The 17,500-nt window shown below is 43.2% G+C and overlaps 2 protein-coding genes across 3 annotated transcripts in view; both read left to right on the top strand.

Annotated features, from left to right (window-relative positions):
- slc25a25b (solute carrier family 25 member 25b) overlaps positions 1–7,292 on the top strand; it is a gene marked incomplete at its 5' end in the record, with an annotated part of 18,520 nt that extends 11,228 nt beyond the window's left edge. The window contains 6 exons of one of the 2 annotated variants that reach the window (XM_079288901.1): positions 1,389–1,547; positions 1,700–1,852; positions 1,943–2,050; positions 2,480–2,647; positions 3,314–3,464; positions 6,896–7,292. In XM_079288901.1, coding sequence (XP_079145027.1) covers positions 1,389–1,547; positions 1,700–1,852; positions 1,943–2,050; positions 2,480–2,647; positions 3,314–3,464; positions 6,896–6,996 — 840 coding nt within the window. In that variant the 3' untranslated portion in view covers positions 6,997–7,292. Of the gene's footprint in view, positions 1–1,388; positions 1,548–1,699; positions 1,853–1,942; positions 2,051–2,479; positions 2,648–3,313; positions 3,465–4,852; positions 5,296–6,895 lie in introns of those variants that run through there. The other variant, XM_079288900.1, reaches the window with a different exon arrangement.
- Positions 7,293–8,235: 943 nt separating this feature from the next.
- The window catches only part of uap1l1 (UDP-N-acetylglucosamine pyrophosphorylase 1 like 1), a 12,051-nt gene continuing 2,786 nt past the window's right edge, over positions 8,236–17,500 (top strand). Inside the window, exons 1-5 of the mRNA XM_079289194.1 lie at positions 8,236–8,672; positions 9,490–9,694; positions 10,587–10,762; positions 10,901–11,073; positions 15,750–15,943. Of these exons, the coding sequence (XP_079145320.1) occupies positions 8,393–8,672; positions 9,490–9,694; positions 10,587–10,762; positions 10,901–11,073; positions 15,750–15,943 (1,028 nt within the window). The 5' untranslated portion in view covers positions 8,236–8,392. The remainder of the gene's footprint in view (positions 8,673–9,489; positions 9,695–10,586; positions 10,763–10,900; positions 11,074–15,749; positions 15,944–17,500) is intronic.

Here is a 17,500-nt window from a genome sequence, read left to right as displayed (position 1 = left end):
TTCACTCTCCTCCTCTGCGTCTCACAGAGAGGCTAATGACCACTCAGAGCAGAATCCAAAGCTCATCGCTCCTAATGGAACAGAAGTGTTTGGGCAATGCGTAAGAAGAAGGCAAGGCAGGCAAGGAAGGTCAAATGTTGCAGACGGTTATGTTTGAAATGATAAGAACATCAAAGAAACATGAATAGGCACTTATAGATGCTAGCTGCATTAGTTAGAATGCATGTTGGGTCATGTTGTTTTCAGCTTTAAGGTCTTCCTCCACCCACAACATGAGCAAGCTCTGAAGAGGAGGTCCTGTGATGCTGTGTTCAGTTCCACGCCATACAGTTTCCTATTATAACAATATTCAAGTTGTGGTGTTGAAAGGAGGGAAGTATTCATAACGAGGTCTGTTGGCTTTGTGTCGATCGTGTTGAAGGACACGAGCTGAAACCCAGTGGTCTATAATCTATCGTCTCTAAAGTATCTAGAAGGACTTTACTGTCAGACCACTAAGTGGTGCCAGAGAGCCCCACTCTGCTTTGTGTAGTAAAGAGAAGCTTTGGTGGTGTACAGTAACAGGATAACGTGTCTGTCATAACAAGAAAGAATGGTTGTAAAAATAAATCATTTGGTATCAAGTATTAACGAGAACATGAAACATATGTTATGACCTAAAAGAATCTTATTCCTTTTTGTATGTGTAATGGGACACACATCATTTACACTGTCACCTTTTCTTATCCTAAAGGCTTATGAGCATTCAGAGAAAGCATTTAAGTAGTGCATGTGTAAGTAATTAAATTACTTACATATAACTTGTATTAATAATACTGCATAATTAAATAAGCCCAATGGGAGAAGAAGTAGACCCCATGCCACTCCAGTAAAGACATTCATTCATACAGCACACCAACCCTCTGGCACCCTGACGTGGTATCCTCTGACACTGGGCTCATCCCAAGTCTCTTCATTACATCCACGTTTCCTTCACTTGCGTCCTAGTCCCTCCCACCAGGGATGCATGGAGAGACGCAAGGAAACCATGCGAGGAGAGAGGAAACGAGGAGATATGTTTGAGGAGAAATGAGACGTCCTTTCCTCTGTGGCGTCATGTGAAGCGACGTCTGTTTCTGATGACGCCGGATCAGCTGATCGCATCTGTACTGATACTAATAAATACACAGTTATCATCTCAACAATCAGGAATGGTCAGCCTCATGGCTACATAAATGATGTAAAGAGTTGAATCTGTGATCTATCTCCCCTCTGGTATAAAATGTCGATGTGATGTAGAGATGCATCCAGATGGTGGCGCAGAACAACTTCCGTGTCAAGCGAGGATCGAGGAGATGGCGAGTGAGAGACTTTGGATGTGCCCGCTAACTTTAAGGCTTCCTCCTCAGATCTTTGACGTTGGGGAGAGTTTGTTGGTGCCTGATGAGTTCACGGCAGAAGAGAAGAAAACAGGAATGTGGTGGCGACACCTAGTGGCAGGAGGAGGAGCTGGTGCCGTGTCTCGAACCTGCACTGCACCACTGGACAGGCTCAAAGTCCTCATGCAGGTAAAGCACAACACACAGCTGAACAAGGCAGTGCTCTCAGAGAAGGACTTGTTGATTGTAGGCAAAGTGAACAAAGGGAAGTGAAGTAGTGATCAGTTTGAAGACATGCGGGCTGTTTGTCCTGACCCCTCCCTCCCTTCCTCCCTCTCCAGGTTCACGCCTCCAAGAGCAACAGCATGCATATCACCGGAGGCTTTGTCCAGATGATCCGAGAGGGCGGTGTGAGGTCACTGTGGCGAGGCAACGGCATCAATGTCATCAAAATTGCCCCTGAGTCTGCTATTAAGTTCATGGCCTATGAACAGGTATGAACCGTGAAAGCTCTGACTCCATCACGCCGTTTATCGCTCTCACATTCTGTGTGGTTGCATAACAAGAAACGTCCTGTCTGTCAGATAAAACGATTAATTGGAAGTAACCAGGAGACGTTGGGCATCGCAGAGAGACTGGTGGCAGGCTCTCTGGCTGGACTGACCGCTCAGAGCAGCATCTACCCCATGGAGGTCAGAGACGATGAGCACAGACAGAATAACACGTCTTTTAATAAGCAAGACCTCACTTTAAGAAAAAGGACTGCACTCATTGTGTAAATGTTATGGTGACTCATGTTTGTGTGCAGAAATATCCGAGTGGATTCTTTTAGTCTTGTGACTGACTGCCCATGTTAAGCCTTGAACTCATCATGTCAAGCTGTACTGTGACCTCCTATCTGGAGGAGATCAGACTCACAGACCTCCAGTTATGCACAAAATGTGAGCAAGTTGTTTATGTAAATGAGGTTCATAACACACAACGCATTTTAATATGAAAGATAATGAAATATATATTAGTCTGTTTGTTCAAGTATGAACGATGTTCTACAACTGCTGGACAACAAAGTGGTGCTTTATCTCATCCGTCAGGAGGCCTGACATCACTGTCTGTCTTCGCAGGTGTTGAAGACACGGATGGCCCTGAGGAAGACGGGCCAGTACTCGGGCATCTTGCATTGTGCCAAACACATGTTTCACAAGGAGGGAGTGGCTGCTTTCTACAAGGGCTATGTCCCCAACATGCTGGGCATCATCCCCTACGCTGGCATCGACCTGGCTGTCTATGAGGTCTGTTGTTATTGTTGTCAAGGGGATAACTTGTTTATTGTTTTGTTTTTTGCTCAGTCTGACACCCCTCTCCTCCTCTCCCCCTCCACTCCTCTCCTTCTCTCTCTCCTCTCCTCTCCCCCCCTCTCCCCTCCTCTCTCCCCTCCCCCCTCTCCTCTCCTCTCCCCTCCTCTCTCCTCCCTCCTCATCTCTCCTCTCCTCTCCCCTCCTCTCTCCTCCCTCCTCTCCCCTCCCTCCTCTCCTCCCTCCTCTCCCCCCTCCCCCCCTCTCCTCTCTCCTCTCCCCTCCCATCCTCTCTCCCCCCGCCTCTCCCCTCCTCCTCTCCGCTCCTCCTCTCTCCTCTCCCCTCCTCTCTCATCCCTCCTCTCCCCCCCTCTCTCATCCCTCCTCTCCCCCCTCCTCCTCTCTCCTCTCCCCCCCCTCTCTCTTCCCTCCTCTCCCCCCCTCCTCCTCTCTCCTCTCCTCTCTCCTCTCCTCTCTCCACCCTTCCCCTCCTCTCTCCCCTCCTCTCCTCCCCCCCTCTCCCCTCTTCCCTCCTCTCTCCCCTCTTCCCTCCTCTCTCCCCTCTCCCCTCCTCTCTCCTCTCCTCTCTCCTCCCCCCCTCTCCTCTCCTCTCTCCACCCCTCCCCTCCTCTCTCCCCTCCTCTCTCCTCTCTCCTCCCCCAGACTCTGAAGAACTGGTGGCTGCGGCGCTTTGCCACAGACAGCGCTGATCCAGGAGTGTTGGTGCTGCTGGCCTGTGGCACCACCTCCAGCACGTGTGGCCAGCTGTCCAGCTACCCGCTGGCCCTGGTCAGGACTCGGATGCAGGCACAAGGTCAGTCACTGCAGGACTCTACTGCTCTCTACTGTCTATTACAATCATATAAAGATGTGATTATGAGTTGTGACTGGATGACCAATCACAATGATTTCATGAGTTATACTCTAAATCTCTCTTACCTTTGACCTTGAGGCTTGTTCCTACGTGAGCTCCATGTCAGATTCTGCAAACTCTCAAATCATTTCTTTCATCTTGATCAGTGCGACTTGTTCATGAGAAGGTTTCCACTCTGTTCATCTGATTTGAACATATTACAGAATAGCACAAACAAGCTGCCATGTAACTCTACTTGTTTGATAATAATGCTTCTTAAATCCTTCATGACGACTGAAGTGTTCTCTCTCACATGAGCTGCTTTTCTATATTTCATGTAGTTGCTCAGCTGTCCAAGCTGAAGCTTTATTCTGAATGATGTCGTCATACTGAGGTTCTCAACAGGACACAACGATGAGCCCTACACTAAAGAGGGATTCAGCATTAGAGCTACATTATCTTATGTCCACATTAGATATCAAACACAGTTTAACCATTTGCCAGTTCAATGACCTTTCAACAATTTTTGGAATTGACATTTTGGAAGTGAATGTATAAATGGACAATGGTACTGGGCACAGAAAGATGCTGGAAGGTTTTTAAACAGGACCTGGAACCTCTAGAAGAGACTCCTGAGCTGCTGCTCTCACCTGTTAACATGGACGTACAAGGCACACACGCTGCTCACGCAGGCAGTGTGGCCGACGTTAAAGATGGCTGCATTCCACTCAGCTGCAGGCTGGCTCACTGGAGGAGCTTCTTGGGACACTTAATGCCACTGAGCCATCGTTAATGTGCTTACTAAGTCAGATGTCTGCTGAGAATGAGGTCATGTTATTCTCTGCACAGATTCTGTCCAGAGGAGGATTCTTAGAGTAGATGACAAGAGACGGAAACTTTCTATCTCATGTATTCTATCACATTTGAATAATGTGGAAGAACTTTGACATTGAATCTTCAGTATAGACAGAAAGGAGCTGTTTGACTCATTCTGTCACATTTACAGCAACCTTGATGTGCATTGTAGCTGTGAGTTGATCATTCAAGCTGAAGGTGAGGCGGCTCAGTGTGTTGGAGCCGATACGTCGTAGATATCTTCTGAATGTGTGATGACCTCGTTGTGGCTGATGCGGCACTGCAGTGGGAGGATGCAGAGGAGAGAGAGAGAGAACTTTCATCATGCAGAGCAACAGCAGCTGTCCTCTGGAAACAATGCATGCTTCCTGTTTCTAGAGTTGTATTGTGACTTAAAGATGGTGATTGGAGCATCTTTAGGGGGATGGTGTGTGGCTCTAGCAGCTCTGTGTGCTGTACTGTTGGGTCAGCCTGTCTTCCTCTGTTGTCCTCAGCTACCCTGGAGGGGGGCCCGCAAATGAGCATGACCGCCCTGTTCAGACACATCATTAGGACCGAGGGCCCCATGGGACTCTACCGAGGCCTGGCTCCCAACTTCATGAAGGTCATCCCATCGGTCAGCATCAGCTATGTGGTGTACGAGTACCTCAAGATCAGGCTGGGGGTCCGGTCAGCGTGAGGAGGGAGATCAACAGGCCTTTGCTTTTCTTTTGAGCTGAAGATGGAATGTGTGTCGGCCTATTATTTATATATTATATTAAAAAAAAGGTCACGTCAATTTCACAAGAAGTGTACAAAACAAAACCGTTTTAGTAATAAAATCACGATTGAAGAAAAAACTTCATAAATCGAATGTAAACAGTGTAGCTGTGGATCTGTTTACCTGTTCAAGGGTCCAAGAAGAGCTCTAAATCCTGATCGAATGTAAGCAAGAAATAATGCTGGAGATGAAATGTAATGCCACAAAAACTCTTGTATGTATGTATGTATATATATATATATATATATATATATATATATATATATATATATATATATATATATATATATATATATATATATATATATATATATATATATATATATATATGCATATATATATATGCATATATATATGCATATATATATATATATGCATATATATATGCATATATATATATATATATGCATATATATATATATATATATATATATATATGCATATATATATATATATATATATATATATATGCATATATATATGCATATATATATATATATGCATATATATATGCATATATATATATATATATATATATATATATATGCATATATATATATATATATATATATATATGCATATATATATATATATATATATATGCATATATATATATATATATATATATATATATATATATGCATATATATATATATATATATATATATATATATATATATATATATATATATATATATGCATATATATATATATATATATATATATATATATATATATATATGCATATATATATATATATATATATATATATATATGCATATATATATGCATATATATATATATATATATATATGCATATATATATATATATGCATATATATATATATATATATATGCATATATATATATATATGCATATATATATGCATATACATATGCATATATATATGCATATATATATGCACATATATATATATATATGCATATATATATATATATATGCATATATATATATATGCATATATATATGCATATATATATATATATATGCATATATATACGCATATATATATATATATATATATATATATATATATACGCATATATATATATATATATATATATATATATATATATATATACATATATATATATATATATATACGCGTATATATATATATATATATATATATATATATATATACGCGTATATATATATATATATATATATATACGCATATATATATATATATATATACGCATATATATATATGCGTGTATATATATATGCGTGTATATATGTGTATATATATATGCGTGTATATATGTGTATATATATATATGTGTATATATATATGCGTGTATATATGTATATATATGTGTGTAATTAATTCCTTGAAGTGCTCTACTTGGGTACCAGTGATTGACAGGAGCAGTTCTGCTGCTCTGTGTACAGGAAGTCTTTGTCTTGAAGGGCTTTGTTACGACAGATCACCAACTGTGAAAATAAATGCTGCTCTCATTCTGCTGATAAAGCTGATATAAGTAATTCATGCACACAAAGTATTGCATCAAGACCCTCAATTAGTTTGAGATGGAAATGATGCAGTTACAGGATTCAGCCACTGACATTCAGTCAGTGGCTGTGAGGAGCGACATGACGATGTGATCAAACTGATATTTGATCCCAAATATTGAGTCGTATCGACGCAGCACATCCTGTCAGTGTGTCAGTAATATGGTGCGTCTCTGGGAAACGCCTCCATTCCTCTTCAACTTCAGTATCTTCAGATGTTCACTTCTAACACTTCTACAGGTTTAACATGGACATCAGGAACACCGTGTCGTTGCCGGATCTCTAAGGAGGATCTCAGCTGTGTGTTTGCTAAAGACATTCTGCATTCTATATATAAATAATCAGACCTTGAGTCCCACGGCAGGACTGATGGCTGTCAAATGAGACGGTGAGTCCCATGAGTGCCTTGTGTGCCTCTTACGTAAATGCACTAAATCACTGTGGACGGTGGAGTCTGTGGAACGTTGAATGCACTTTAAGGTTCTCTGCTTTAATTACTATTACTATTTATGTGTGTTTTAACAAAGAAAGGAGTCCTGACTGAATGTGTGATCTATTTGTGCTGACGATGATATTCGGGTGCCTTTGTGATTTAGAGTAATCTGTGAGTGTTGAATACTAAATTAAACAAAGAAATGAAACGATCATATGAATAAATGGTGTAAATATTTAGCCTACGTTTTGTGAAATTATTGGAGACATTATTAAAGCTCAACACATTAAACGTTTTGTCATATATTTGTTGGGATATTTACTTTTATTTCATTATAGACTTTAAAATTATGCATTTTCAAGCTGATCCAACGAAAAAATACAATTTAACTTAAGTAGGTTTTTCTCCCACAAACATTCAACAGCAACACATCTGGAGATACGTGGTTTTGTAAGGTAGAGTAAAAAGTACATGATGTACCTCTGAGATGTAGTGAAGTACAAGTATCTTAATGTACTTACTTGATTAAATGTAATACGTGACATTCCACCACAGCTGAAAGGAAGTGGAGTGAACGTGTAGTCTATCACAGCATATATATATATATATTTATATATATATATTTATGGATATTTATATATATTTATATATATATTTTTATATATATTTATATATATTTATATATATATTTATATTTATATATATATGTATATATATGTATATGTATATATTTATTTATTTATTTAAATGTAGAGCGGTGCTGGTTATAGTGGAAGAGGCGGAAGGTTTCACATTGACTTCTCGTTGGTTCCTATCAACAGTACATGTTCTGTGCTCGGGACCTCAGAAGCGAATCGTTGTCCAAACACATTCGACGTCTCTTTGGACCCGTAGTCCGGTAGACCACGAACTATGAGCTCGTTTTCATCGGGACGGACAAATGGCGTCGGTCTCTAAGCCGCCGCTGGGAGACCAGCACGCAGGGACCGTCTGCAAAGTGTCCGTGTGAACTGCAGGTTGTACTGCACGACGTTTGGAACATGAACGCCTGCATGCTCCTTCCTGTACAGCAGTCAGCTGATGAGGTGCTGAGTCAACACACATGTGGTCTCGTGGCTCGCTGCTGACTGAGAGGAAGTGTGTTTTCAGAAAGCAGCACAGAGACGCTGTTCACCGGCCTCAGCAGGCTGCATCCCGTTCTGTCTGACTCCCACCACGCGATCCTTGTGGGACCGAGAGCTGCAGTCACTTCCTACTGACCCGAGTGTCCTACTTCACGGTTTGCTTTCTTATTGGGACACAACATGCTTTCCTTGGAGCAAATGAAGCAGAGCTTAGAGAGCGCAGGACAGTCTCACGTCCTGCAGTTCTGGCCCGAGCTGTGTGAGGGGGAGAGACACGCGTTCCTCCGGGAGTTGTCCCAGCTGGATCTAAAGGGACTGGAGGATCACTGTGAAGGGGCTGCGAGGGCTGCGGCCTCCCCGTCCGCCAGCCTGGACCAACACATAGAGCCGGTGCCCCCGGAGTCCATCGGCAGCGTGAGGAAGAGTGACAAAGAGTCTCTCGCAGTGTGGGAAAATGAAGGTGAGCGTTTTACAAGGCTTACGGTAACTGTGAGGAATAAGTCAGAGAAGAGGAAGTAGGGGTCAGGCTGCTGAATAACAACATGGACTTGTGTTTTCTGTCAGAGATGTTTCAACTTTAGGTGTGATTGCCACTGTTCGTATAGCTGCAGCAGTCTCCCCGTGAAACTGATCTCCTGCTTCCAGAGCAACACAGGCTTTCACTCAGTACTGTTCTGACACTATGAGCTAAAGAGAGTAGTACTCCACCAAGGCTTTACATTTTTGAGGAAATACTGTATCGTATCTTTTACTGCCCGACACCTTTACTCAACATCTTTATTGAGCAGAAATGTACCACAGCTGGCAGGTACATCCAAATACAATCCAATATCAATGTTAATACAATCAATTCAGCTAAACACTGTTTATTATCATCTGTACACTCCCAGAACTTAACAGGGCTGCTGGTTGTCTGTTTAATGTTTAAAAGCGGTGATCGCAACTTAACAAGAAGAGAGAACATTTCTGCTCCACAAGTTGTTCCTTGACTTTTCTTAAATCATTGCTTTTGCTTGTGAAATACTAGAGAGATGAACCTCTTCATAACTCCATAAACATACAATAAACAATGTGAGAAGGGAAACGTCAAGTTGTGGTTTAGCTGCTCATGACTCATACTGTGTGTGACTGTAGAACTGATACTCTACTGAAGCTTTAACACAGCAATATACCAGCTTCACTTATACAATCTGACAAAAGGTGTAGTGTGCTATTTATGCCCGCTGTAAAGTTGAAAGACCTTGCCGCTCATGTTGCCTCTCTATTTTGACATGCAGGACTTTTGCAAATCTCAGAGAATGGAGTTGGAGTCCTGCTCTTGGCCGGAGGTCAGGGGACCCGTCTTGGTGTCCAGTATCCAAAAGGGATGTATAATGTTGGGCTACCAAGCAGCAAAACCTTGTATCAAATCCAGGCAGAGCGCATTCACAAAATCCAGGAGCTGGCCGACAGAAAGTATGACTCAAAATGCACCGTTCCATGGTAAGATCATATGATGGATCCTCCTCCACTTCTCTGATCATGTGTAGGTTAAATTAAATAAGAGCAAAATCAAATCAAAATGTTTGCTGCTCAATCTGCCCTACAAAGCCAAAATGCAGTACATACTTTGTCAAAGAGACCAGAACCTGAATTGTTGACATTTGATGAAACGTACAAAATTGAATATGGCATAGACCTGTATAATTTCAAAAAAACTTCTAAAAATTAAACCAAATAGTTCAAACATTCGCGTTTAAGTCTGTTTATGCGGGAACAGAAATCGCCATCTCTGCTTACGATCCAAATGGGATTCCCGTTTTGGTGTGGTTAATATTTTACATCATATATTCAAGTGTGACACATTGTAAATGAATCATTTCTATTGGTTTTGAGGCAGATGGAAAACTGAAGGAACACAGGTTTCACACCTCTTAGTCTATCCAGTCAGCCTGTAAACTTCAAACCGTTTTATTTCAGCATGAGCTGTTTTTCTAGTTCCTGCGCTCGGCCTCGGTCGGACAAAGCTGTAAAAGCTGTCTGTTGATCAGCTCGTTGCTGAGCAGGAAACATACCGCGTGTTTTACTGCAAACAGCTGCCTGCTGCTGGTAACAAGGTTGATGAGAGCTGTGAGACTGAACCCCAAACAATGAGCTGACGGCAACTCTATAGTATTTGTGAGCTTGTTACTACGAGCGACACCTTTCACACACTTACTCCTCTGTTGTCAGTACAGAAATATTGATTATAGCCGCTTTAAATAATGTTACGTGATTTAAAAAAATGTGTCCGTTTTGGCTCTAGGATTGAGCTTGGATACATTTTCAGATAAATAATGTGACCAAGATGATCAAGAGTAAAGATTTGAACCTCTTGTCTGTTGCAACTCTTCAGGTACATAATGACCAGTGAGTTCACTCTGGCTCCCACTGAGAAGTTCTTCAAGGAGAACAACTACTTTGGTCTGGAGCCATCAAACATTGTAATGTTTGAGCAAAGGATGATCCCAGCAGTGACCTTTGACGGAAAGGTGATCCTGCAGGGAAAAGGGAAGATAGCCATGGCCCCAGGTAGGTGCACATCATTCCTACTGACCATCCGGACACATATCAGTGAGGTCCCGTTGGATTCAGCTAATGCCACCGATGTGTGTTGAGGATAGTTTGAGGTAATGCGCCATGTTCCAAAACCTCTCCACTCTCTGACAGATGGTAACGGTGGTCTGTACCAGGCACTGGTGGACCACGAGGTGCTGGAGGACATGAAGAAGAGGGGAGTGGAGTACCTGCATGTGTACTGTGTAGACAACATCCTGGTCAAAATGGCCGACCCTGTGTTTATTGGGTTCTGTGTGAGCAAAGGGGCTGACTGCGGAGCCAAGGTAGAGTAACATCACACAGTATGAATGAATGAATGAAGTTTATTGATATAGCGCTTTTCACAGACAGTAGTATCACAAAGTGCTTAACAGAGCAGCCATTTAAAAGCATAAAAAACACAATGTGACCCTAGGGTCAATTAATTATCTACACAGAGAAAATTAAAAAATTAAAAAATTAAAGAATAAAATAAAAAATAAAATAAAAATGTAAAACATATTTTAAGAGCAGGTCTAGGACATGGGTTTACTTTTACACAAACGCCAGCCTAAACAGGTGGGTTTTTAGCTGGCTTTTAAAAGTATCCACAGTATCTGCGAGGCGCAGAATTGCAGGCAGAGCATTCCAGAGCCTCGGGGCCACTGCCTCAAAGTAGCTTTAAAAGAGTCCGTTAAATGAATAGCTCAATATTTTGGGAATATGCTTATGTACTTTCTCTCTGAGAGCTAGATGAAAATATTGATGTCATGTCTGTGCACTAAATATAAAGCTGGAGCAGGAGGCATCCTTTTTACATTTCTGTTTGTGTTCAGATTCAAACCAAATGTGCTCATCGGAGAGCTTTAGCAGTGCTGCTAGGTGTATTTTTGAACTTTGGACAGAGCCAGGCTAGCTGTTTCCCCCTGCTTCAAGTCTCAGGGAAGCTAAGCTAAGTCAGCCATGTTCTGGTTTCAGCGCTGTACTAAACACACAGACATGAGAATCATATCAATCTTCTCACCTCACTCTCACAAAGGAATATAAATATGTTCTATGTAAATATAAATGTGTTGTTTCCTTGAAACAGAAAAGCAACATGCCTGTGATGTGTATCAAGGAAGCTGTCAATGTCTTGGTAACAGTTCGGTTACCGGTGGAAAAAGAGAGGATGGAGAGAACCGTAATGTCAGCCAGCTGGCAGGCGAAGGCGTGCTGATCCCTGGCATCTTAGGCTGGTTCTACAGATGTGGATCTCCTCTGGTGGGGAAGGAACCAAAGCTAGTGCGGAATGTGGTGCGGTAGTAACTTAATATAGATGCAGTGCTTTGTTATTGGACTTCATGGATTGGTCGTAACAAACACCATGTTCAAGCATAGGGTGATTCATAAGTGTACTTGATGCCACACACCTTCAGCCAAAGATCAGTGATCAGGTTTGTGGTCCTATCATCAGCTCTGCGGCCATATGTCTTAGACACTCGGGCAAAGAGAGGAGCAGAGCCGGCAACTGACCACCGTCTGGTAGTGAGTTGGATCAGATGGTAGGGGAGACTGCCAGACAGACAGCAGCGAAAACCCAAATGTGTAGTGAGGGTGAACTGGAAACATCTGTCTGCAAGGTCTTTAACTCCCACCTCCGAAAGGATTTCCATTGTATCGGCATCTGCCAGGAGTTATGGTCAGAAGTTCAGGGCTGCCTGCCTGGCATGCAACCTAAGAACCCGCTGGACACCAGTGGCGAAGGAGGCCATCGAGCTAAAGAAGGAGGCCTTTCAGCCTTTGCTTGGCTGAACAGCAGTGCGGTACTAGGAGGCTGGAATGGCTTTGCCTTTGGTGGTGTGGTAGAAGTTCAGGTAGACGATGGAGAATGACTTTCAGTTCACCTCAATGAAGTATGGATTGGAACTGTTGACCCTTACTGGGGATATTGTTGAGCGTAAACATAGCACTTTCAGGAACTCTTGAACCCAACCAACATATTGTCTGTGAGGGAGGCAGAGTCTGGAGCAGAGGGAGAAGTCTCACCCACATCATGAAGTAATTCAGAAGCTCTGGATGAAATCTGCCCTGAGATACTGAAGGGTCTGGATGTGATGGGATGTCTTGGAAATCAAAGCTTTCAATTTCCCCGTCTATCTTCGTTCAAACCCTCATGGATAGTCATGAGCTTTAGGTATTGACTGAAAAACACAAGCAGCTAAAAAGCGTCTGAATTGAGTTTCCTGAGGGGGCTGGCCTTAAGAGAAGGTTTGTTGTCAGAGGAGGCAGGCCCATAGAGGCAGAGGTTGCTCCTCCTCTATTTCTAATCAATATATAAAAGAGAAATTAAAATGCTTTAATTGCCACACCTTTACACCTGGACGTGTGTTGTGGAATATTTCTATGAATAGTCGGGAGAAGAGTTAAAGTGTTATCAAATCAATGTCAAATGAAACAGAGTCTGGATGAACGATCAAAGTTGTAATAGTCAATTTATTTGCTTGCAAGCAAAGAGAACACAGTCTCACAGACACATCACCGTCATCTGCAAGAGGTGCTCTGAATAACACAGTCAGATGCATGTACCTTTATACTGCTTCCCTTGATTAGGTCACTGTGACCCAATCAAAGAGTTCAGTCACAAGAAATACAGAGTCTGAATAAGCCTGTTTTACCATCACACATCACATATACATACAGAGGGTCATGCTCTTCAGCTGATGCTGATCAGGAAGTACCGTAATCAAGACCTCTGTGTGTCGCCGTCTTTGAAGACAGAAACAATGCACAGGAAAACAGATAACAAGATAACAGATAACAAATACAAGACACCTGGATGCAAAACTGATAGAATCATCTACTCAAATAGGTTTTGTGCCTGCACTTTTAAAGACTTACATTCTTCAATCCTAAAGCATAAGATGATGACATATTTTCCCATAACACGTGCAAGGAAGTGGTGTTGGGGGGCAGAGGAGGACAGGCTCCTGCTGCGACGGACTGCGGGTTTAAAAGACCATAAAGGTAAGGGAATAGAAAAATGATCCCAGCCTATCATACTGGGTGGGGTGGTAAATAGGGTTTGGAGTCATGCCGTGTTCACACCGGTCGCGTTGGACTCGCTTAAACGTTCTAGGTCCACTATATCAGTCTCCAGGTCCTTCATAGATCGGGTAATGTCTCGGGTGACGTTGAAAGTGTGCTGCTGGCAAAGGAGCCTAATCTCAACCTTACCACGGTCCCACCACTGCCTAATGCCGTGTTCACACCGGTCGCGTTGATTTTTTGACGCACTGCAAAAAAGCGTCCAACGCACTGCACAATCGCGTCCAACGCGCCGCCGGTCGTGTTCACACCAGACGCCGCAAAATCTCGTAGCGCCGGAGAGGGGGCGTGGTTTATCGTCCTGGAAGCCTCCATCTGGCCGCCATTTATTTCCGCTGTCAACCGTGAAAGGAATAAGGACAATTGCTGCTTTGTACGTGTTGTGGAAGTCCCTCAAACATCGGAATGCCAAACGCCGTCATGTCTGGTTCATAATATTGTTCAGAGGAGCTCCGTGGATTGTATCGAGCTGTATTCACTGTGTCTAGCAAGCCACCGGTCGCTGTTTACTACAGCTGTAGGAACACAACATAAACTGATTTGGCTGTGATTCAACGGCAATAAACCGACAAAAAGGGACTCCGAAATAACTACGTAATGATGCAGATTTGTAGGTTACTGGTCTTCTCAATGGAGCTCTGATGGATCGGTGCTAGGCTATGCTAACATCGTAGCAGCTCCACCAGCACTCAATAACGTCACGTAGACGTAAATACGGCAGCGTCTATTCATTGTTTGTACCGTATGGTTTACACACACACATGCATACACATAGTTTGGTCCGGTCTCTGTTGATATGAGGTATCGTAGCGCTCTGGGTGAACACAGACGGCTACAGGATTTATTTCCTGATTCAACAACGGCAGAAAGCCAGTGATGACAGGGGGAGCAACTCAACGCTGATAGGCTATCGCGCCACAGCGTCACGCGATTATGTCGCTGAAGTTGAAAAATTTCAACTCGCGCTTTGGCGATTTTGCGGCGTCCAACGCGTCCACCGCACTGCAATAACGCGTCCAACGCGCCGCGCCATCGCAAAATCGCGGCGCGCCAGTCTCATCGCGTCTGTGCATAGACTTTGTATGTAATCTCGACGCGCGTCAAAAAATCAACGCGACCGGTGTGAACGCAGCATCAGGCAAAGGGTTGAGTTTGAGGTTGTGGTAGAGAGGGAGGGGTGTGGTTGTGATTAGGCACTGTGAAGACGTGTGGTCGGGGTAATTGAGACTGTAACGTTGCTGGGTTTGCCTGAATTGTCTTGCAAATGTACATTAGCCAGAAGCAGACTAGGTTGTGGAATAGCCTTCGGCCCTAGCTGGGTTAGCTTAGCTTCCATCCCAGATCTCCTCCCGCTTGACTCTGGCTTCAGTAGCGTTTGGTACGGCAGGTCTGTCCCAGTGGTGGTGGGCGGTGATCCTCTCAAATGTATCCAATCCCCACGCTTCCTTCTCTGATGTTGATAAGTGTATTCTGTCATATGCCATTAGTGCTCCAGTAATTAAAAAGAAAAGACAACAAATTAAGACCAAAATGTTACGAAATTCATGGGAGCTACCGGCCACAGCAAGTACATGTGCCATAGTATGCTTTATGGGCGCCTTGCTTTGGAGGTTTTCTAGGTACATCCAACTGGTAAGAGACCTCAGGGTAGACCAGAACAAAATGGAGAGATTATATATATCATCTGGAAGAACTGGAAAACAGTGCTGGGGCAGAAACATCGGGACTACCTTGCTTAGCCTGTTGCCACCGCAACCCCGGATAAGTGGCAGAAAATGGATGGATGGCACACAAAAGCCATCTTTTCAAATAATTGTATGTATTTTTGTAAAATGTCACAACGGTCAAATTAAATCTAATTCCAATCCAGCCTCTCATCTCTGTCATGTATCAGGTGGTGGAGAAGGCATACCCTGCTGAGCCAGTGGGCGTGATTTGCAGGGTGCGAGGCGTCTCCCAGGTAGTGGAGTACAGTGAGATCCAACCAGAGACAGCTGAGCTCCGAGGACCTGAAGGGGACTTGGTGTACAGTGCTGGAAACATCTGCAATCACTTTTTCACCAGGGCTTTCCTGCAGGATGTAGCAGAGTAAGAGGCTTTGCTGTCCTATGTGTTGGTAGGATCCCCCTGACAGCACAGTATGGGAGTCACAGGACAAGAGCAGTGATTTTCAACCAGTGTGCTGTGAGAGATCGCCAGGTGTGCCGTGGGGAAATGTCCAATTTCACTTAATCGGTCCAAAAAAATATGAATTAGTTGCTGCAAATAATTTGCCATTGTTGAGCGTCTGAGCTGCAATATAGTGGCTGGCTAAGTACTGAATACTCTTCCATGCCAGTGGGTGGCAGTAGGTAGCGCAGTAATGACGTGTTCATTTAAGACGGTAGAACGAAATGATGCGCGGGAGAAATATTTGAAAAAGGAAAAATGCAGACTCTGAACTGGGCTCTGGACAACATGCTGACCCAGATGAAAAGCCGAGTATAAGTGGTGGTCAAAAGAAAGACAAAACGGTGAGCTGGAGGCAACACAGAGAAAGTTCTCTTTACTTTGGATTTACTTTCACCGGGGATCCGACTGCACCGACTCCGTAGTGCTTGGTGTGTGCATCCTACAGATGGTCCCAAGCAAGCTTAAACGTCATTGTGTCATTTTGTAACTTTTTTGGTTGTTGGTGTGCCGCGGGATCTTTTTCATGTAAAAAATGTACCGCGGCTCAGAAAAGGTTTAAAAACACTGGTGTAGACCGTCCTCTCAGCTTCTCTATGAAATCATTTTTTTATTTTTTCAGCAGCGGAGGGCGGGGCTTAGCAAAGGGTCACTGAACTGCGACGGTGGCACCGAAAATGCGCTTGGGGTGTAATAATTGATTTAGCCGCTAGATAGTACCCTTATCTTCTACACCCCTTTATCCCCTTTTATTTCATTTCTGGCTGACTGCCACAGACTAAAGGTGCGTTCGCCGCATTAATCGCGTCATTCGCGCCGCGTTCACTCGCCGGGGACATTTGTGGTCATTCGCGTGAATCCCCCCATTCCCGCCAAACGTGCCGGAGAGGGTCATGGCTTATTGCTTGGAAGTTGTCGCTACAGCTGTATGAACACGAAATAAAGTGATTTTGCTGTGATTTAACTGCAATAAACAGACAAAAAGGGATGTTGAAAAATTTCAACTCACTTTGGGGTGTTTGGTGTTTGCGATTAGCGTCAATCGCGCCGCGCCATCGCCAATTTGCGTCACTCCAGTCTCATGGCGTCTGTGCATAGACTTTGTATGTAATCTACTCGCGCAAATAATTGTCACTGCATTTGGTGTGAATGCACCTTAAGTCGGGAGTTGAAAAGTAGAGGGACTAACATTTTGTTGCTTTTGGTTTTTCATGGGATTTGTGGACAGTAAAAAGATATCCTAATCCTTTAATAAGGGCTTGAAAGTGGACGGAGTTGTCTAACAAGCTAGCGCCTCACTTACAGCTCCAACTGAGCCAGGCTAGGTGAGAGCCACCAGCTATGCTCTACATGTTGACTTAATAATATGCTAGTTTATTAAGTGCTTACTTTATTTACTTCCATACAGAAATTCGTTATCAAGGGGGAATATACTAAATGTCGTCAAGTGGATTACTCAACTCAGCCAGAGGGTGT

Source organism: Melanostigma gelatinosum (assembly GCF_949748355.1).
Source record: "Melanostigma gelatinosum genome assembly, chromosome: 18".
In the NCBI taxonomy this organism is placed as follows: Eukaryota; Metazoa; Chordata; class Actinopteri; order Perciformes; family Zoarcidae; genus Melanostigma; species Melanostigma gelatinosum.
This window is presented reverse-complemented; position numbering and strand designations above follow the sequence as displayed.